The sequence below is a fragment of the Microtus oregoni genome, unplaced genomic scaffold (assembly GCF_018167655.1).
Source record: "Microtus oregoni isolate MIOR12 unplaced genomic scaffold, Mior012 000029F_ref0000214, whole genome shotgun sequence".
Taxonomy (NCBI): domain Eukaryota; kingdom Metazoa; phylum Chordata; class Mammalia; order Rodentia; family Cricetidae; genus Microtus; species Microtus oregoni.
The window spans coordinates 7,318,709-7,334,311 of record NW_024543088.1 but is presented as its reverse complement, the minus strand read 5'-3'; the positions used below and the strand labels follow the sequence as shown (position 1 = coordinate 7,334,311).

The 15,603-nt window shown below is 38.8% G+C and overlaps 1 protein-coding gene across 1 annotated transcript; it reads right to left on the bottom strand.

The window, feature by feature from the left end:
• Positions 1-3,423: 3,423 nt before the first annotated feature.
• On the bottom strand, positions 3,424-15,309 carry LOC121464653 (zinc finger protein 120-like; the record flags this gene model as incomplete). The annotated part of the gene is made up of 5 exons (XM_041677682.1): positions 15,241-15,309; positions 5,872-5,998; positions 5,621-5,681; positions 4,244-4,531; positions 3,424-3,991 (listed from the first exon to the last, which is right to left on the bottom strand). Coding segments are annotated over exons 1-5 (1,113 nt in total), but the record flags the coding sequence as incomplete, so codon positions are not given.
• Positions 15,310-15,603: the final 294 nt, after the last annotated feature.

Sequence of the window (15,603 nt, the reverse complement as noted above, 5' to 3'; positions counted from 1 at the left end):
AAACAGCTCACAATTCTCTTTAACTCCAGTGAAAGGGGATCAGATACCCTCTGATGGCCTCCACTTTTACCTCCACTTTATACTCAGTATAATCAATGACAAACTCAAGTCATCAAACAGCAGCAAAAACCTTCCTGTACTGAGAAATATTATGGTATTCAATGAGGTTCTGAGAAAATGTGAAAACAAGTGTTGAGTCCTAAGGATAACACATTCTACAAAAAAGGGAAAAACAAAAGAAGAGATAGCGGTTTATCAGTTTCCTTGAACATATGCTTTATTATTTAAGTTGTTGTCATTCCTCTTTTCTTCAATGAAATCATGTTTACAATCTTAATAATGGCAATAATTTTCTGATAGAATGTTTCAATTAATCAGGGTACTGCCTTAGTGGGAAATGTGTGCGGTGTGCAAGCCTGGTAACCTAATCTTGATTACCATATGAAAAAAGCCAAGAGGCACCCCAAAAACTTGTCTTATGGTCTTCACATGTGTCAGGGCTAAAATTCCATAATTATATCACACTTACATATAACAGAAACTTTTTTCAAATAAATCTCATTGAAGTTTCATTACCTGGCATCTCCGGATAATTCCCTTAGAAGGAAGCACTACATGATGAAGTGAAAAATGGATAACTAATGGGGACAGGAAGATGCATTGAGCTTCACATAATGTATACATATCCACAGGATATCAAGCTATACTTTAAAATATTCAATAGATTACTGATTATCTAATATTTCATATCTCTACCAGTTTGATGAAAATGATGCTGTGGATACACATATGAGGTAATGTTTGTTATAATCTATCCTATTATGCATTTTTTTATTGAGAAAAGGAGAAAAAAAACAAGTTTCCACCTCCTCCCAGCCTCCCATTTCCCTCCCCCTCCTCCCACCCTACGCCCCCTCCTCCCACCCTTCTCCCCCTCCCCCCACTCCTTTCCCCCTCCCTCTCCAGTCCAAAGGGTTTACTGCCCTGAGGTAAGACCTAGGACCTCCCACTTCCGTCCATATCTAGGAAGGTGAACATCCAAACTGGCTGGGGTCCCACAAAGCCATCACATTACGTAGGATCAAACCCCCGTGCCATTGTCCTTTGCGTCTCATCAGCCCTCATTTTGATAAGATATGTAGACGAAACAGCAAATGTTGGGGTCTAACATGTACCCTTGTACTTATATTCAAGAGACTGGCCCATGATGATTATGAGTTCAGATCTATTAATAACTAATTAATGACATACAAGCTAGACTGGATAGCAAATGGCATCTCATGGGAATTTGTGAAAAGATGAAAAACAAATGCAGGAAAAAATTTCATCACCTTTTCGCAGACAGCATTACTTAAAAGGAATGAATATACACTGTCGAACATTAAATAAATGTTTCACTTAGATTATGGACATCTCATTCTATATATTTAAGCAGAAAAATACCTATCACTTAGTGAAAGCACAGTGGGAGATGTACAAAAATCACAGAAAACAAAGAGCACAAAATAAACTTCATTGAAAGGATTTGATAAATGTATAGAACACTTTAATATCTCTCACTAACCAGAAATTGTAATGGAGAAATGTCCACCATCAGACGTGAGTGAAGAGAGTAAATGACTAACCTTCATGATGAAAAATATATAAAGAATTTCTGGACAATAAAGACCTCTAAATGATGTCTAAAGTCTTTACCATATTATTAACACAAAGGTTTTTCTCTTTCATGAGTTCTTCCCTATTATCTGATGTTAAGATGATAAAAAATAATGTCTTTAACATATATACAGGGCAAAGACATAGACAATAATTTAGGACAAGTTCATCGTCAGGATGAATGTTAGGTTTTTCAGAAGTTTCTGTAGTCCTGCCTGCAACAGGAATACCCAATGGTCTAACCTTCCTGGGAGCAAGCATGAATATTTATTTTCCCAAACCAAGGCACACTAAAATAACATGATTAAAATTAAATAAAATCTTTAAACAATTCTTCGCTCATGAATATTTTCCTCCTCTAAGCATGCATTCCTGTAACCCAGGTGTTGAGGTATTAAAGGCTTATTTCCACAGTTTTTCTCAATGATGATTTGGTTCATGCAATAAAAAACAAGAATGTAGATTTGAAGTTACAGAAATTAATCATTTTCAATTAATGGCATCATTTGGGAAAATTTAGAACATATTGTCATACTGGAAGAAATGTCATGGGTTTTTTACTGAGAATATACATTCACACACCATTTCAAGATCCTATACCTAGTTCATGATACAGGCTAAGTATATGAGTCCTTCACTTCCCGGTGTAGGTGTCATGTCTGAGACTTCTTGTGACAACACTCTCAAAGTAATCATGTAACCGTCTGGAACCCAGAGTCACATTAAACGCTTTTATTAAGTGACTTAGACATTATGATTCATCACAGACACAGAAGAGGCACTCATACCCATCTACCAAATTTTACATCTGGATAAGTGATAGGGGAAGCTTTGTTAACCAATCATCTTAAAGAAGTGGAATCTAGTTAAGGCATGGCTTCCTGGAGCCCAGGAGAAAAAACTGGGGTAGACCAGGTGCTTGCTATCTGGGTGATTCCCATAGGACACAGTGGAACTTGGACTTTCCATTCCTGTGGCATGAGTTTTCTCTTATAATAAATAAAAATATAATTGTTTATCATTAAGGTAGCCTGGTTACTTCCCAAAGTCAGCTAATTTCTAGAGATAGCTGTATTTATATAATTGAAGAAAAGTGCAAAATCAAAAATAGTTACCTTATCAGTGAATTCATAGGACTTCTGTCCATATAATTTTGCAGGTGTGAACAAAATAGAGACTTTATAATGCTTGAACAGTTATGATACTTGTAGACTTGTTTTCTTCTCAGTCTTATGTAAGTAAATGTGTATTGGATGAAGATATTTCAAAAACATTTACAGTTACAGTCCCTTTAGTAGGAATCTTCTGAGTACCTCAGAGTACTGTGATATGCAAAGGCCTTAATAGACCTCTTTTCCACCAAACGTTTACTCTTGTATAAAGACTACCAAGAAGATGAAAACTTTACCACACTGATTGCACTTAAAGCGTTTGACAGGCTAAACTGTGGAGGCACACCCCTGTAATCCAGCACTTGGGAGACAGACAAATCTCTGTGAGTGTAAGGCCAGCCTCTTCTATACGTGAGTTCCACAACAGATTCCAATGTTACAGAGAAACACTGTCTCAAAAATTAAAAAAAAAGGTTTCTTTGCAGTATGATTTTGTTCTCAAGATTTAAAGCCTGTTGCCACATACAAAGGCTCTACCACATTTGCTAAAATTGTAGGGTTTCTATTCAGCATGTGTTCCTTTATGGATGCGTACACTTCTACGACATGCAAAGGCCTTACTACATTGATTACATTTATAAGGTTTCTCTCCAGTATGTGTTCTTTTATGTGATTTTAGACTACCCAGTTGTGAAAAGGCTTTATCACATTGATTACATTTATAAGGCTTCTCTCCAGTATGTATTCTTTTATGTGTTTGTAGACTACTGAATTGTGAAAAGGCTTTATCACATTGATCACATTCATATGGCTTTTCTCCAGTATGTGTTCTTTTGTGAACTTGGAGACTATTGATATATGAAAAGGCTTTACCACATTGATTACATTCATAGGGTTTCTCTCCAGTATGTGTTCTTTTGTGTCTTTGGAGTTTGGAGCGCTCTAAAAAAGCTTTATCACATTGATTACATTCAAAGGGCTTCTTTCCAGTATGTCTTCTTTTATGTCTGTGAAGCTCACCATGACTCACAAAAGCTTTATCACATTGATTACATTTATAAGGTTTCTCTCCAGTATGTGTCCTTTGATGTATTCGAAAATTACTGTTCTGTGAAAAGGCTTTACCACATTGATTACATGTATAGGGTTTCTCTCCAGTATGTGTCCTTTGATGTACTCGAAGATGACAGTTCTGTAAAAAGGCTTTACCACATTGATTACATGTATAGGGTTTCTCTCCAGTATGTGTCCTCTGATGTACTCGGAGACTACTGAGTTGTAAAAAGACTTTACCACATTGATTACACATGGAGGTATTTTCTCCAGTATGTCTTCTTTTGTGAAGTTGGAGATTATATTGACGTGCAAAGACTTTACCGCATTCATTACATTCATGGGGTTTCTCTTTAGTCTGTGTTCTTTCATGTATTTGGAGGTTAGATTGTTTTGAAAAAGCTTTATCACATTGATTACATTGATAAGGTTTCTCTCCAGTATGTGTCCTTTGATGTACTCGAAGATGATTGTTCTGTGAAAAGGCTTTACCACATTGATTACATGTGTGGGGTTTCTCTCTAGCATGTGTTCTTCTAAGTATTTGGAGACAAGTGATAGCTGCAAAGCCTTCATCATATTGAATAACATCATAGGACTTCTCTGTAGAATGAATTTTTTCATAGCTTTGAAGATGATTATAACATGCAAAGGCTTTATCATCTTGGGTATATTCAGAGGGTTTCTCTACATTATGGTTTCTTTCATTCCTGTGAAAATAGTAGAGACATGTAAAAGATTTACCATGTACATAACACTGATGCATTTTAATATCTGTATAAATTAATTTTATAAATTTGTTTTATTGTAAAAAGGAATCAGATTTTAAGTTTTACATTCGTGGTGCTCTCCTTCAGTATGAGACGTTTTGTCTCTTTGAAGAACCTTTGATGGTAAGGGTTTTTTTATAAATGACCCCCATTTATAGTATCATTTTATTTAAGATTTTTTGCATATATGAATGGAATGAGACTAACTCAGTCTTAAATAACCTTACATTCCTTTTTCATTCTTATGTTTTCCTGTAGTGCAATACCTACCACAAGAAAGTGTACAACTACAAACAAAAGTAAGTACACAGTCCAACACTCATAGGGCTTATCTTCAGTGTGAGTTTGCTGATGTCTTCCCAAGGAAGTTTGAAAACCAATTAAATATAATCATATAGCAATTCCACAAATCTACCCAGTGTTGAAATACTAAATATCTTTCCTAGATTCTAATTATTCTGAAAGAGATACAGTCTCTCTTTCCATTTTGGTAGCTGACTTGTGACATATGACATTCTTAATAAAGGAAGAAGAAATAAATGGTTGTACATTGAATTCACACAGTATGACTTTCTGCTCCTCACAGACATGCGGTATAGGAATTAATGTTTCTCCACAAGAGCCTTTCTTACTCTCATGACTCAACTCTTTCAACAAGTTTGGCAAAGTCATAAGTACATGAGTAACATGCGCTTTACTACAGAGTATTTTTGGCACAGTTTTAAACATATCCTTATTATATATTCAATGTGTCTATGTGTTATCTGAGTGGTATGAAACTAAATGGATTAGCAGCTCTACAGTATAATTCTCATGGTAGCATCAGTTAAGACATTGTTTCCTTCTCTTCTGTTTAGAGGAATGCACACACCATTTACCTCATATTGAGGCATATGATTATTGAGAAATTAATAATAAACCATATACGTTATGGCATGATTATTTGTACTATTTTTTTCTTTAAATCTTCCAGGACAAATTAAAATTTCTTCAGAGACAAATATACACCAAGTTGCAAATAAAAATTACCTTCCATGTTTTCTAGCACATTGACAATACTCTTCAAAATTATGGTCTTCCCAACTGTAGCCTAAAATAAAGGAACAGAAAGTAGACAATATATTAAAGGATATTGTACAAAATTGAATACCTTAAGTGAACTATGCCTTAGTTATTTGGCTCATTCTTACTCTTTCTCCAACAAAAATATAAAAAGGTATCAATAAATAATACAGGGTAGTCCCCTTATTTTAAATGTAAAGGAAAGTTCACAATCTTACCAGTAGCGGTGAGGTTCCTGTATGTCTCCAGCATCACATCTTTGTAGAGACTCTTTTGGGAAGGATTCAGCAAAACCCACTCCTCCTCAGTGAAGTCAATGTGAACATCCTCATAGGTCACTGAGTTCTAGAAGAATCCAATCAACAATAAATCAAAGTGTGATCCTGACACAGGATACTTCTTTTACAATGATATATTTGTATATTGCTGCTGCTTCCCACACTTCTTCCATGCCATTGCATTAGAATATAAAGAAAAGTCACTGTAGAAGGAAACTGAAGAAGAGGCTCATATGTACCATTCGTTGACCCTTTAAAAAGGATACAGCCTTGAGAAAGAAATGCCAATAAACAAACATACAGAGACAAACAGCAAGCAGATCAACACTACTGAGAAAACATTACAGAAATAATAATACCAATGATTATCTAGAAAAAGGATGGCAAAATTGGGTATATTCACTTGTGACTTTAATCAAAGTGATCAATGAAAATAGCAGATGAAATAAATTGAATTTGATGTCGGTCAAAGCCTATGCAATGGCTTGCAGGTAAGCCAGATTTACAAATTGATAAAACCCAGTATCCATCCATAATCATTTAAATAAAAAACGTAAAAGGAAGCCGGGCGATAGTGGCGCACACCTTTAATCCCAGCACTCGGGAGGCAGAGGCAGGCGGATCTCTGTGAGTTCGAGGCCAGCCTTGTCTACAGAGCTGGTTCCAGGACAAGTTCCAAACCCAGAGAGAAACCCTGTCTCGAAACCCCCCCCCAAAAAAAATGTAAAAGGAAATCAGAGGTTTTAAATGAAGTTCTTATAAAAAGTTTTGTATTTACTTTAGTTCTACATTCATCTTCCAGAACTTGCAGTGGCCCAGGTTAAACTGTTTCATAATAAGATCTTAAAAGGGAGTGCATGTTTAACACTTACAAATGGACCAAAGAAAACTTCAGCCCTGCAAATGATGATCATAAACAACACAGAGTAAGGGAGATGGGTCAGCAAAGAAGCGGTCTTGCTGTCCTTGCAGATAAGCGGGCACAATTACCAGTACTAATAGGGACTTGTAATTCTCCATTACTTCAACTTCATAGGTTCTGACGCCTCTTGTGACAACCGTGAGAAACAGGCATGCCTGTGGTACATACCCTTGTATACAGATACAACCTCATATTCATTGAAAGCATTCAAAACAACAACAAAAAAATAGAGGCACGTAGAAAGTCACGCCCCTGCAGTGCAAGGATGCAAATGGCAGAGGTACTGATGTCATGCATACTACTCTCCTGGGAAAGGAAATGATACCCTCCACCAAACTTCACATTTCAATAAGCTCAGCATCAAAACTTATTCATTTTTTTTTTTGATTTTTCGAGACAGGGTTTCTCCGTAGCTTTTGGTTCCTGTCCTGAAACTACCTCTTGTAGACCAGGCTGGCCTCGAACTCACAGAGATCCGCCTGCCTCTGCCTCCCGAGTGGTGGGATTAAAGGCGTGCGCCACCACCGCCCGGCACGAAACTTATTCTTGAAATGTACAAAAACGTATATTCCAGGCTCATCAGACAGTAAAAGAAGACAGAAAAATAACAAGCCTGTTGCTCCGCCATTAATCCCTCTGTGCAATAGCCAGGATCATTTGTATTTCTGAGTTGAGAACACCATGGTCTAAGGAGCTACACTGAGGACCAAGAGCTACACAGAAAAAACATTGTCTTTCAAAATCAAAAGGAAAAAACCAAAAATTAAAATAGAAATCAGGATAGTAAAAGGCTTAAGGGTGAACAGGAATTGCTTCAACTGCATGTTTTGTCATTGAGTGACACCATCTATAATGGTGGTGAAGTCATAACATCAGGACACACATAACCAGAAATAGGTTCAGGCTATGAACATGAAAATCCAATCCCCAATATAGGAATTTCATCCAAAAGATTTCTCCTAGTCAATGTTACAACAAAGAAGAGCACCCCGGAATGACAAATGTTCAACCACTTCTTCTAATCTGGGACCTTTTCCTTCGATCAACTACATTCTGACCCTGATGCATAAATATTCATAGTCATCCCATGATAACACGTATTTACTCTAACTTCAATGACTGTCATAGGCTGGAACAGTTCCTGAAGTGTTTCAATGTAAAGTCTCTTATAACAATCATGATATTGACCTGACTTGGCCATAACCCAGCCCAATAAAGCCACAACTAATAGTGCCACTCACTCCCTAGGAGATTTTTGGGTCTCACTGCATTCAAACTACCAGCGTGGTTTATCTGAGTCTTAAAATAGATAGATTCCCAATTATCTGAGGTACTGCCATATTGGTTACAAGAGTGGCTATACGGATTTACATTCTCAGCAACAATGGGGGAGTGTTTCTTTCTGTCCATTTTTTGCCAGTATTCGATGTCACTTGTGTTATTGATCCTAGCCAATCAACGTTCTACTTATTCAACATCCTTGCCAGCATGCGTTTTCCATTATGTTCTTGAACCTATCTATTCTGACAGGTATAAGGTGAATTCTAAAAGCTCTTTTGATGTACATTTGATTGATGCTAAGTATATTGAACATGTAGTTAAGTGTTTCTAAGACAGTTTAGATTCATTTACTTAGAACTCCTTGTTTAAATCTGTACCACATTTTTATTCAATTAATTTATTTCTAGATGTGTTGCTTGAGGTCTTTTGCTTCTGAACAAGTAAATCCAAACTACATAGACAAATATGATGTGTACTCACTGTAAGTGGATATTAGCTGTTGAATCAAGACTAATTACTGTACAATCCACAGACCCAGATAAGGTAAGTGACAAAGATGGCTGTAGCAGGGGGTGCATGGATCCCAAAGATTCTATTAAATAGACTAGATTTTGTGGGAGTACACAGATCAAGAATAGGGAGGATCATAAGAGTAAATGTAGGTATGTAGGGGGAAAACACAGCAAGAAATTACTAGAATAGGAAATCTTTCAATGGATGATGGTCAAACAGTGCAGTAACAACTTTCTGCAATCTTTGAGGGTCATTATAGTGAGGACTCCCTATAACTCAGAAATATGGAGCCTGTACTGGCCATCTTCTGTAATCACATATGGTTCCCAGTAGTGGGACTATAAAACCAAGCCATCCACATAATATTTGACACACACATGTGGTGTTGGAAGATAGATCAGGAAAATGGTGGCTCAAGATTTGTGTAGTGGCTAACCAATGACTGGCCCAAATTGAGGCCCAACATGCCTAGGAAGAGCACCTAGATGGGCAGGATCCAGAAGTTAAATGGCTCAAAGAATTACAGTAGAAACAAATACAAGTAACAATAAAGAAAAAAGTCAATGTAATGATAACTAATTCCATGTCCAATAGCTCTCCAGGTTTCTAATCCTGTTCAGCTTTGTCAAGAAAATCACACTTCTTTTTCTTTGGCGGGTTCCATTGCACATTAGTAGCTCTCCTTGGCAGGTAACCTATGACCCTGGGATCGCTAAATCTTGGATAATTAAAGAATTCCAACCTTCCAATATTAAGGCCCACTCAAGATCATTAGGACCCTTCCATAGGCTTTGGGTCAATACACTGACTCTGCCCTCTGCAGTACACAAATCTGGTCCTCTAGACTCTGGCTGGCTCAATTCCACTGCTACTGCTGTTTTGGTGGTCATCTCACAGTGCTGGCCTCTCCAGACACTGGAGTCTTCTGTTGTAAATAAGTTTCACCTTCACCAGTATTTTTCATAGAATCTCCTTAGGGTGCCACACCTATTGGCCAGACCCTTACAGTCCTGGGCATTCAACTGCGAATGACACTGCACCTTCAGTGATGTCCTTTTCTGACCTCTCACAGTGCCAAGCCTTACATCCATCAATACCTTCAAAATATTACCACCTGGTGAAACACATTAGAAACTCCACCTACCTGTTGAGGTACAACTGTGGCTACCCCTGGAAGACAGTTGCTCTGTGCTCTTAGAAAACACTTCCCAGACATTTTCACATCAGTGATGCTGGTCTCGTAATCATCACTAAATTTTTAGCTCTAGCTGTCCAGCATTAAGTATCCAGCAGAACCATATTTTGCTTAAATACTTCTAATAACTTGCTCATCACAGCTGATTCTTCAGCCTCAGATAAGAAGAAACAGAATATAATGCCTTTCTTTTATCCTTAACTCTTAAGCCAGAACCACGATGCCCCAGCTGTCAGGTTCTGCTGCTTACTGGGGTTGGAACATGACACCTTGTTTAATTCTATCTTTACCAGCTTTCTGATTTTGGCTGTATAAGCTTGGATGTTCTGAAACTTGATGTGTAAACTAAGCTGTCCTTGAACTAACAGAGGTGTGCCGGCCTCTGTGTTCAGAGTACTAGGATTAAAGTCAATGTGCCACCACCCCCTCAGCCACGAATCCCTTTTATTAAGTATCTTCAGTAGAGTTATCACCAACATCCACTTGACAAAATCTATCTCACGCTGTGTTGAGGATTCTTCTTCCCAGGGAATTAATCAAAATCTCCTTACTTTAGCCTCAGGCAGACTGTTTGAACCAAGGCACTTCCTTCACCAAAACATCACAAGAATCATTTGTAAGAATCATATTTTTTTTTTGGTTTTTTGAGACAGGGTTTCTCTGTTGTTTGGGAGCCTCTCCTGGAACTAGCTGTTGTAGACCAGGCTGGTCTCGAACTCACAGAGATCCGCCTGCCTCTGCCTCCCAAGTGCTGGGATTAAAGGCATGTGCCACCACTCCCCGACATGTAAGAAACATATTAAAATTCCTCTCTGAAACCTCTTGAGCTGGCTCCTGATATTTCATTTCGTTATCAAGGTCACTCTCTCCCATGCTCCTCCTAGTATGACCCTGTATGCAGTGACAAATGCATTTTTCCTTTTTGTAAGCCAAAGAATCAAAGACCTTATGATTCGAAACAAAAGCATGGTTAGGACTAGCACGGCAATACTCTAGTCCCTGAGACCAACTTCTGTTTTAGTTTTTTTTTTTTTTTTTTTGGAAAGAGACACCGTGACCAGAGAAACTCTTATAACAAAAGTATTTAATTGAGGGGGCTCACATATAATTTCAGAGGTTGAGTTAATTATCATCATGGCTTGAAGCCTGTAAGCTGGCAGCCAGATGTGATACTGGAACTGAGAGTCCTTTGTTCTTGACTAAGAGCAAACAGGACATAGTCTGACACACTGGGAATTATCCTGAGGATAAGAGAACTCAAAAACCCACAGTGACATACTTCCTCCAACAAGACCATGCCAACTCCAGAACAGCCACACCTCCCACTACTTCCACTCCATAAGAGATTATGGGGGCCAATTATATTCAAACTACCACAGTGTTATAGCTGAGTCTTGAGGTAGATAGATTTCCAATTATCTGAGGAATTGCCATATTGATTTCCATAGTGGCTATACAGGTTTACAATCTCAGCAACAATGGGGGAGTGTTCCTTTTTGTCTGTATTTTAGCCAGTATGAAATGTCACTTGTGTTATTGATACTAGCCAATCTGACAGGTATAAGATTAATCATTAAAGTACTTTTGATTTATATTTCCTTGATAGCTAAGGTTGTTGAACATTTATTTATCTGCTTTTCAGCCAGTTTTAAATTCATCTACTTAGAATTCTATTTAGAATTTTTGTTTTATTTTTTATTTTAACATATAGTTTCCTCAGGTTTTTTTTTTATTCTGAGCAAGTAAAAGCAGAACCACAAAGACAAACATTATATGTACTCATATATTTGTGGATATTAACAGTTGTTTAAAAATAATCTGAGTACAATCCATAGACTCAGAAAGGGTAAATTACAAGAATGGCTGTAGCGTGGGATGCATGGAGCCCACCTGAAAGACGAAAATAGAATAGACTTTATGAATGAACAGAAAATTGCAAGAGCAACAATCATAGGATAATGGATGGATGGAGGGAGAATATATAGGGAGAGATGACTGGAATAGGAAATGTTTAAAGTTGATGTGGAAACCTAATATAATAGAAACTTTTTGCTAGCTAAGAGGGCAACCGTAGTGAGGACTCCCAGTAACTAAGAATATGGAGCCTGAACCTGTCATCTTCTCCAATGACATATGGCTCCATGTGGCAGGAATAAAAAAGAAACCCAGCCACAAAATATCTGACACCCAGTGTGTTGTCCCGAAGATATACCAGGAAATTGGTGGCTTAAATTGGTGTAGTGGCAACCCAATGATGGTACTAACTTGAGGCCTAAGGGAAAAGAAGCAACCCATAAACAACACTGCCTGGATGGCAAGGAATGAGAAGTTCAATGGTTCAGAATTTAGAGTAGAACAAAATACAAGTAACAAAAAGAAAACAATAATCAATATAATGATTCCTAGCTTTACTCTAATAAGATCATAGATTGTTTCCTAGACTAACTGTCAAAAGATGGCCTTTCTCTGAAAATTGATTATGGCAGATGTAAAAAACTTTACTAAAATACTAGCTAAAGCATGTGGAAGCCAGCAGAAATTTGGGTGAGGGTTTTTTAGAAGCCAGATGTGTCAAGGACATGGAAAAGACCACAATTTACAGAATCAACTAGGCAGGGATGATAAGGGTCTAGAGAGCCTGAGAGAGCAATTATGAGCTTGCAGTGTCTGAGTTTCATCCTCTCAATAAAGGTGACCCCAGCAGCTGATTTTCTCCCATTTCCTCTGCAGTGCACTCATTAAACTATTCTTTCTACTCTGGTCTGAAGGCAGAAACCATGTTCCACATGCAGATCCTTCTCCTGTGAGTATAATGAATAGTTGAATTCATGACTCAAGTGGGTAATTTTAAAAATCTGAGGCCACATAGTCATTTAAGAATTTTGAATCATGCCTGGCGATGGTGGCACGCGCCTTTAATCCAAGCACTCAGGAGGCAAAGGCAGGCGGATCTCTGTGAGTTTGAGACTAGCCTGGTCTACAGAGCTAGTTACAGGACAGGCTCCAAAGCCACAGAGAAACACTGTCTCAAAAAAAAATTGAATCATTACCAGGTGGTGGTGGCAGACGCCTTTAATCCCAGCACTTGGGACACAGAGGCAGGCAGATCTCTTGGATTTTGAGGCCAGCCTGATCTACAAAAGACAGTTCTGAAACAGGCACCAAAGCTACAGAGAAACCTCATCTCAAAAAAAAATAAATAAAAGAATTTTAAATCAAGACAGCAAGGTCATTGACCTGGAATGCCACAGAATGAAATCGAGGTTTCATATAAAAACATAAGAGACCTTATCTCACCAATATTATTCTACAATGCAGGAAGGGCAGCTATTCTAGAATATCCCTTTCCAGTGAGAAAACACTGTACACACTTAAGAGATTAATAAAGAAAAATCTGTACAATGATAGCATGCATACATCTCTGGCAAATAATAAAAGGGGAGAGAATCTAGAATAAACAATGCATTCCACATACACTGTCATCCTTGAGTTTCTTTTAGGTTCAGACTCTAGCTTACACTTTGAAGAAATTAAATAGAGATTGGAAACTGCATGTCTTGCCAGTTAGGGAATGGGGAAACTTACACAGCAAAGATATTATCATGATTATGTCAAAAGTATGTAAGTGACCTGAAGCAGCAGGCCATACTTTACTGACAGGGCCCTACGTGCAGTGCCAGAAGGTGAGAAAGACAGGAAAACTGGAACTAAAGTATGATAAAAACTGAGACATAGAAGTCTTGTATAAGCTATGTCTTATTCCAAGTAAACTTCTGAAGATGAATAGCTTCTTGTATACCATTTGTAAGGGGAAATGGGAGGAAATAGGAGACTTCTAAAAAATCAGCAGAAATTACCACACAATGAGACAAACTCAGAATAAGGTTAATCAAGCAATGTAACACAAGGGCAGGGTGGTGGTGATGGCAGAGGCCCACGCCTTTAATACCAGGACTCCTTTAATCCCAGGACTTCAGAGGCAGAGGCGGGTGGCTCTCAGGAATTTCGAGGCCAGAATGGTCTCCAAGAGCTAGTTCCAAGCCGGGCGATGGTGGCGCATGCCTTTAATCCCAGCACTCGGGAGGCAGAGGCAGGCGGATCTCTGTGAGTTTGAGACTAGCCTGGTCTACAGAGCTAGTTCCAGGACAGGCTCCAAAGCCACAGAGAAACCCTGTCTCGAAAAACCAAAAAAAAAAGAAAAAAGAGCTAGTTCCAGGACTGACTCCAAAGCCACAGAAAAACCCGGTCTCAAAAAAAAAAAATGCAACACAAGGAAAACAAAGGTGATCTCAAGAATATTATGGACTATGCTCAAATTGGCCTTGGGATCATAGCTCACTGTGGTGGGAAGACTTGGTTTCCCAGGATCTAAAAAACCTCTCCAGAAAGGCACTGTTTCCAGATCCTTACCACCTCTTCCAAACATATTCCCGGTTACAATGGAGAAGTTCTATTTTATTCTCCATAACTCAGGACCTTAGGCAAAACCCCAAGGCCAAGACACTCACTAGGCTGTTCCTGGCTCTGCCAAGAGTATCCCTGGTTTTGAGAAGGAGCTAAGTTCCTTCTCCATGAGTTGGACCCTAAATGGAAAGACATCATTGATATGGCCAGCTCTCAACACAACAGCATTTTCCTTTTCAAATGACTGTCACTTCTCTCAGCATATACATCTGACAGAACTATAATTTTCTCTAAAAAGAATTGGAACTTTAAGTCACACCACACCCTAATGTTGATTATGATCCCATAATGACCAAGAGCAGCACGTTAGAGGTTTCTTCATTGATTTGGTACAGGAGTAGTGGCTGTTTATAAATCAGTGGTGTCTCTGTCATGGTCTAGAGTGAAATGTTTAAACAATCCTTGTAAACAATTTTGTATCCTAGCATCTTAATCTCTACCAGGCCTAGTTAGCACACTACTTTGCTATCTTTGGGTAATTTAGAGTCAGGCTTCCTCGGCTAATATCTCCTAAGCATTGGTGATGCCTTTATATCAAATTTCTACTCTTCTGCACCACCGGTTAGTGGTAGAGTGGGAAGGAACGCAAGAATGCCATTTACAAACTCCACAAAATTAACTCCAAAGGGATCGTACTCCTAAATGTTAAATGCAAAGAGGAAAGCTTCTGAAAGATAATAGAAAAACTAGGCATCTCCAAGTTTGGGATCCCGCCAAAACCACGTTGATGTGGACCTCAAAGATGTTTCTACACACAATTTCCTGCTGGAAATGCTTTTCGCAGATGCAGCCCACAGAGGGAAGTCATTCAGTGGCCAAGACCTGGTTCTGGGGAGTTGCAAGGACGATATGGGACTTCAGTAAACACTGATGGTAGCCATGGGTTCCTGCACTCGCTCAAGGAGGGCGTGCCAGACTGTCTCCCATGGCTCACCATCCTCTCCTCCTCATCTTGGAACAGCAACCCCTTACTCACCATGTCGTGGCTTCCAGGCTCACCCATGTTCTCCTCAGAGCTCGCTGCAGTAGCACTCACAGCACAGAATACAATCCACTGGCGCCTGCTCAGCTTTAAAATCAATCCAGCAGCATGGCGCCAGGAAGTGCCCTGCCTGTTTTCTGACTGACAGGTCGGCCTGGAGGTCTTGATTGGCTACTGAGTATTGATTGACAAGAGAACCTCCCTAAGCCTTACAGTGTGCTTAAAGACACAGCGCAGGATTCCTTGGCTCTGGCTTCCACCCCAGACCCAGACTTTTACAGATCTGCAGAGATATGAAATTCAATATCACTGATG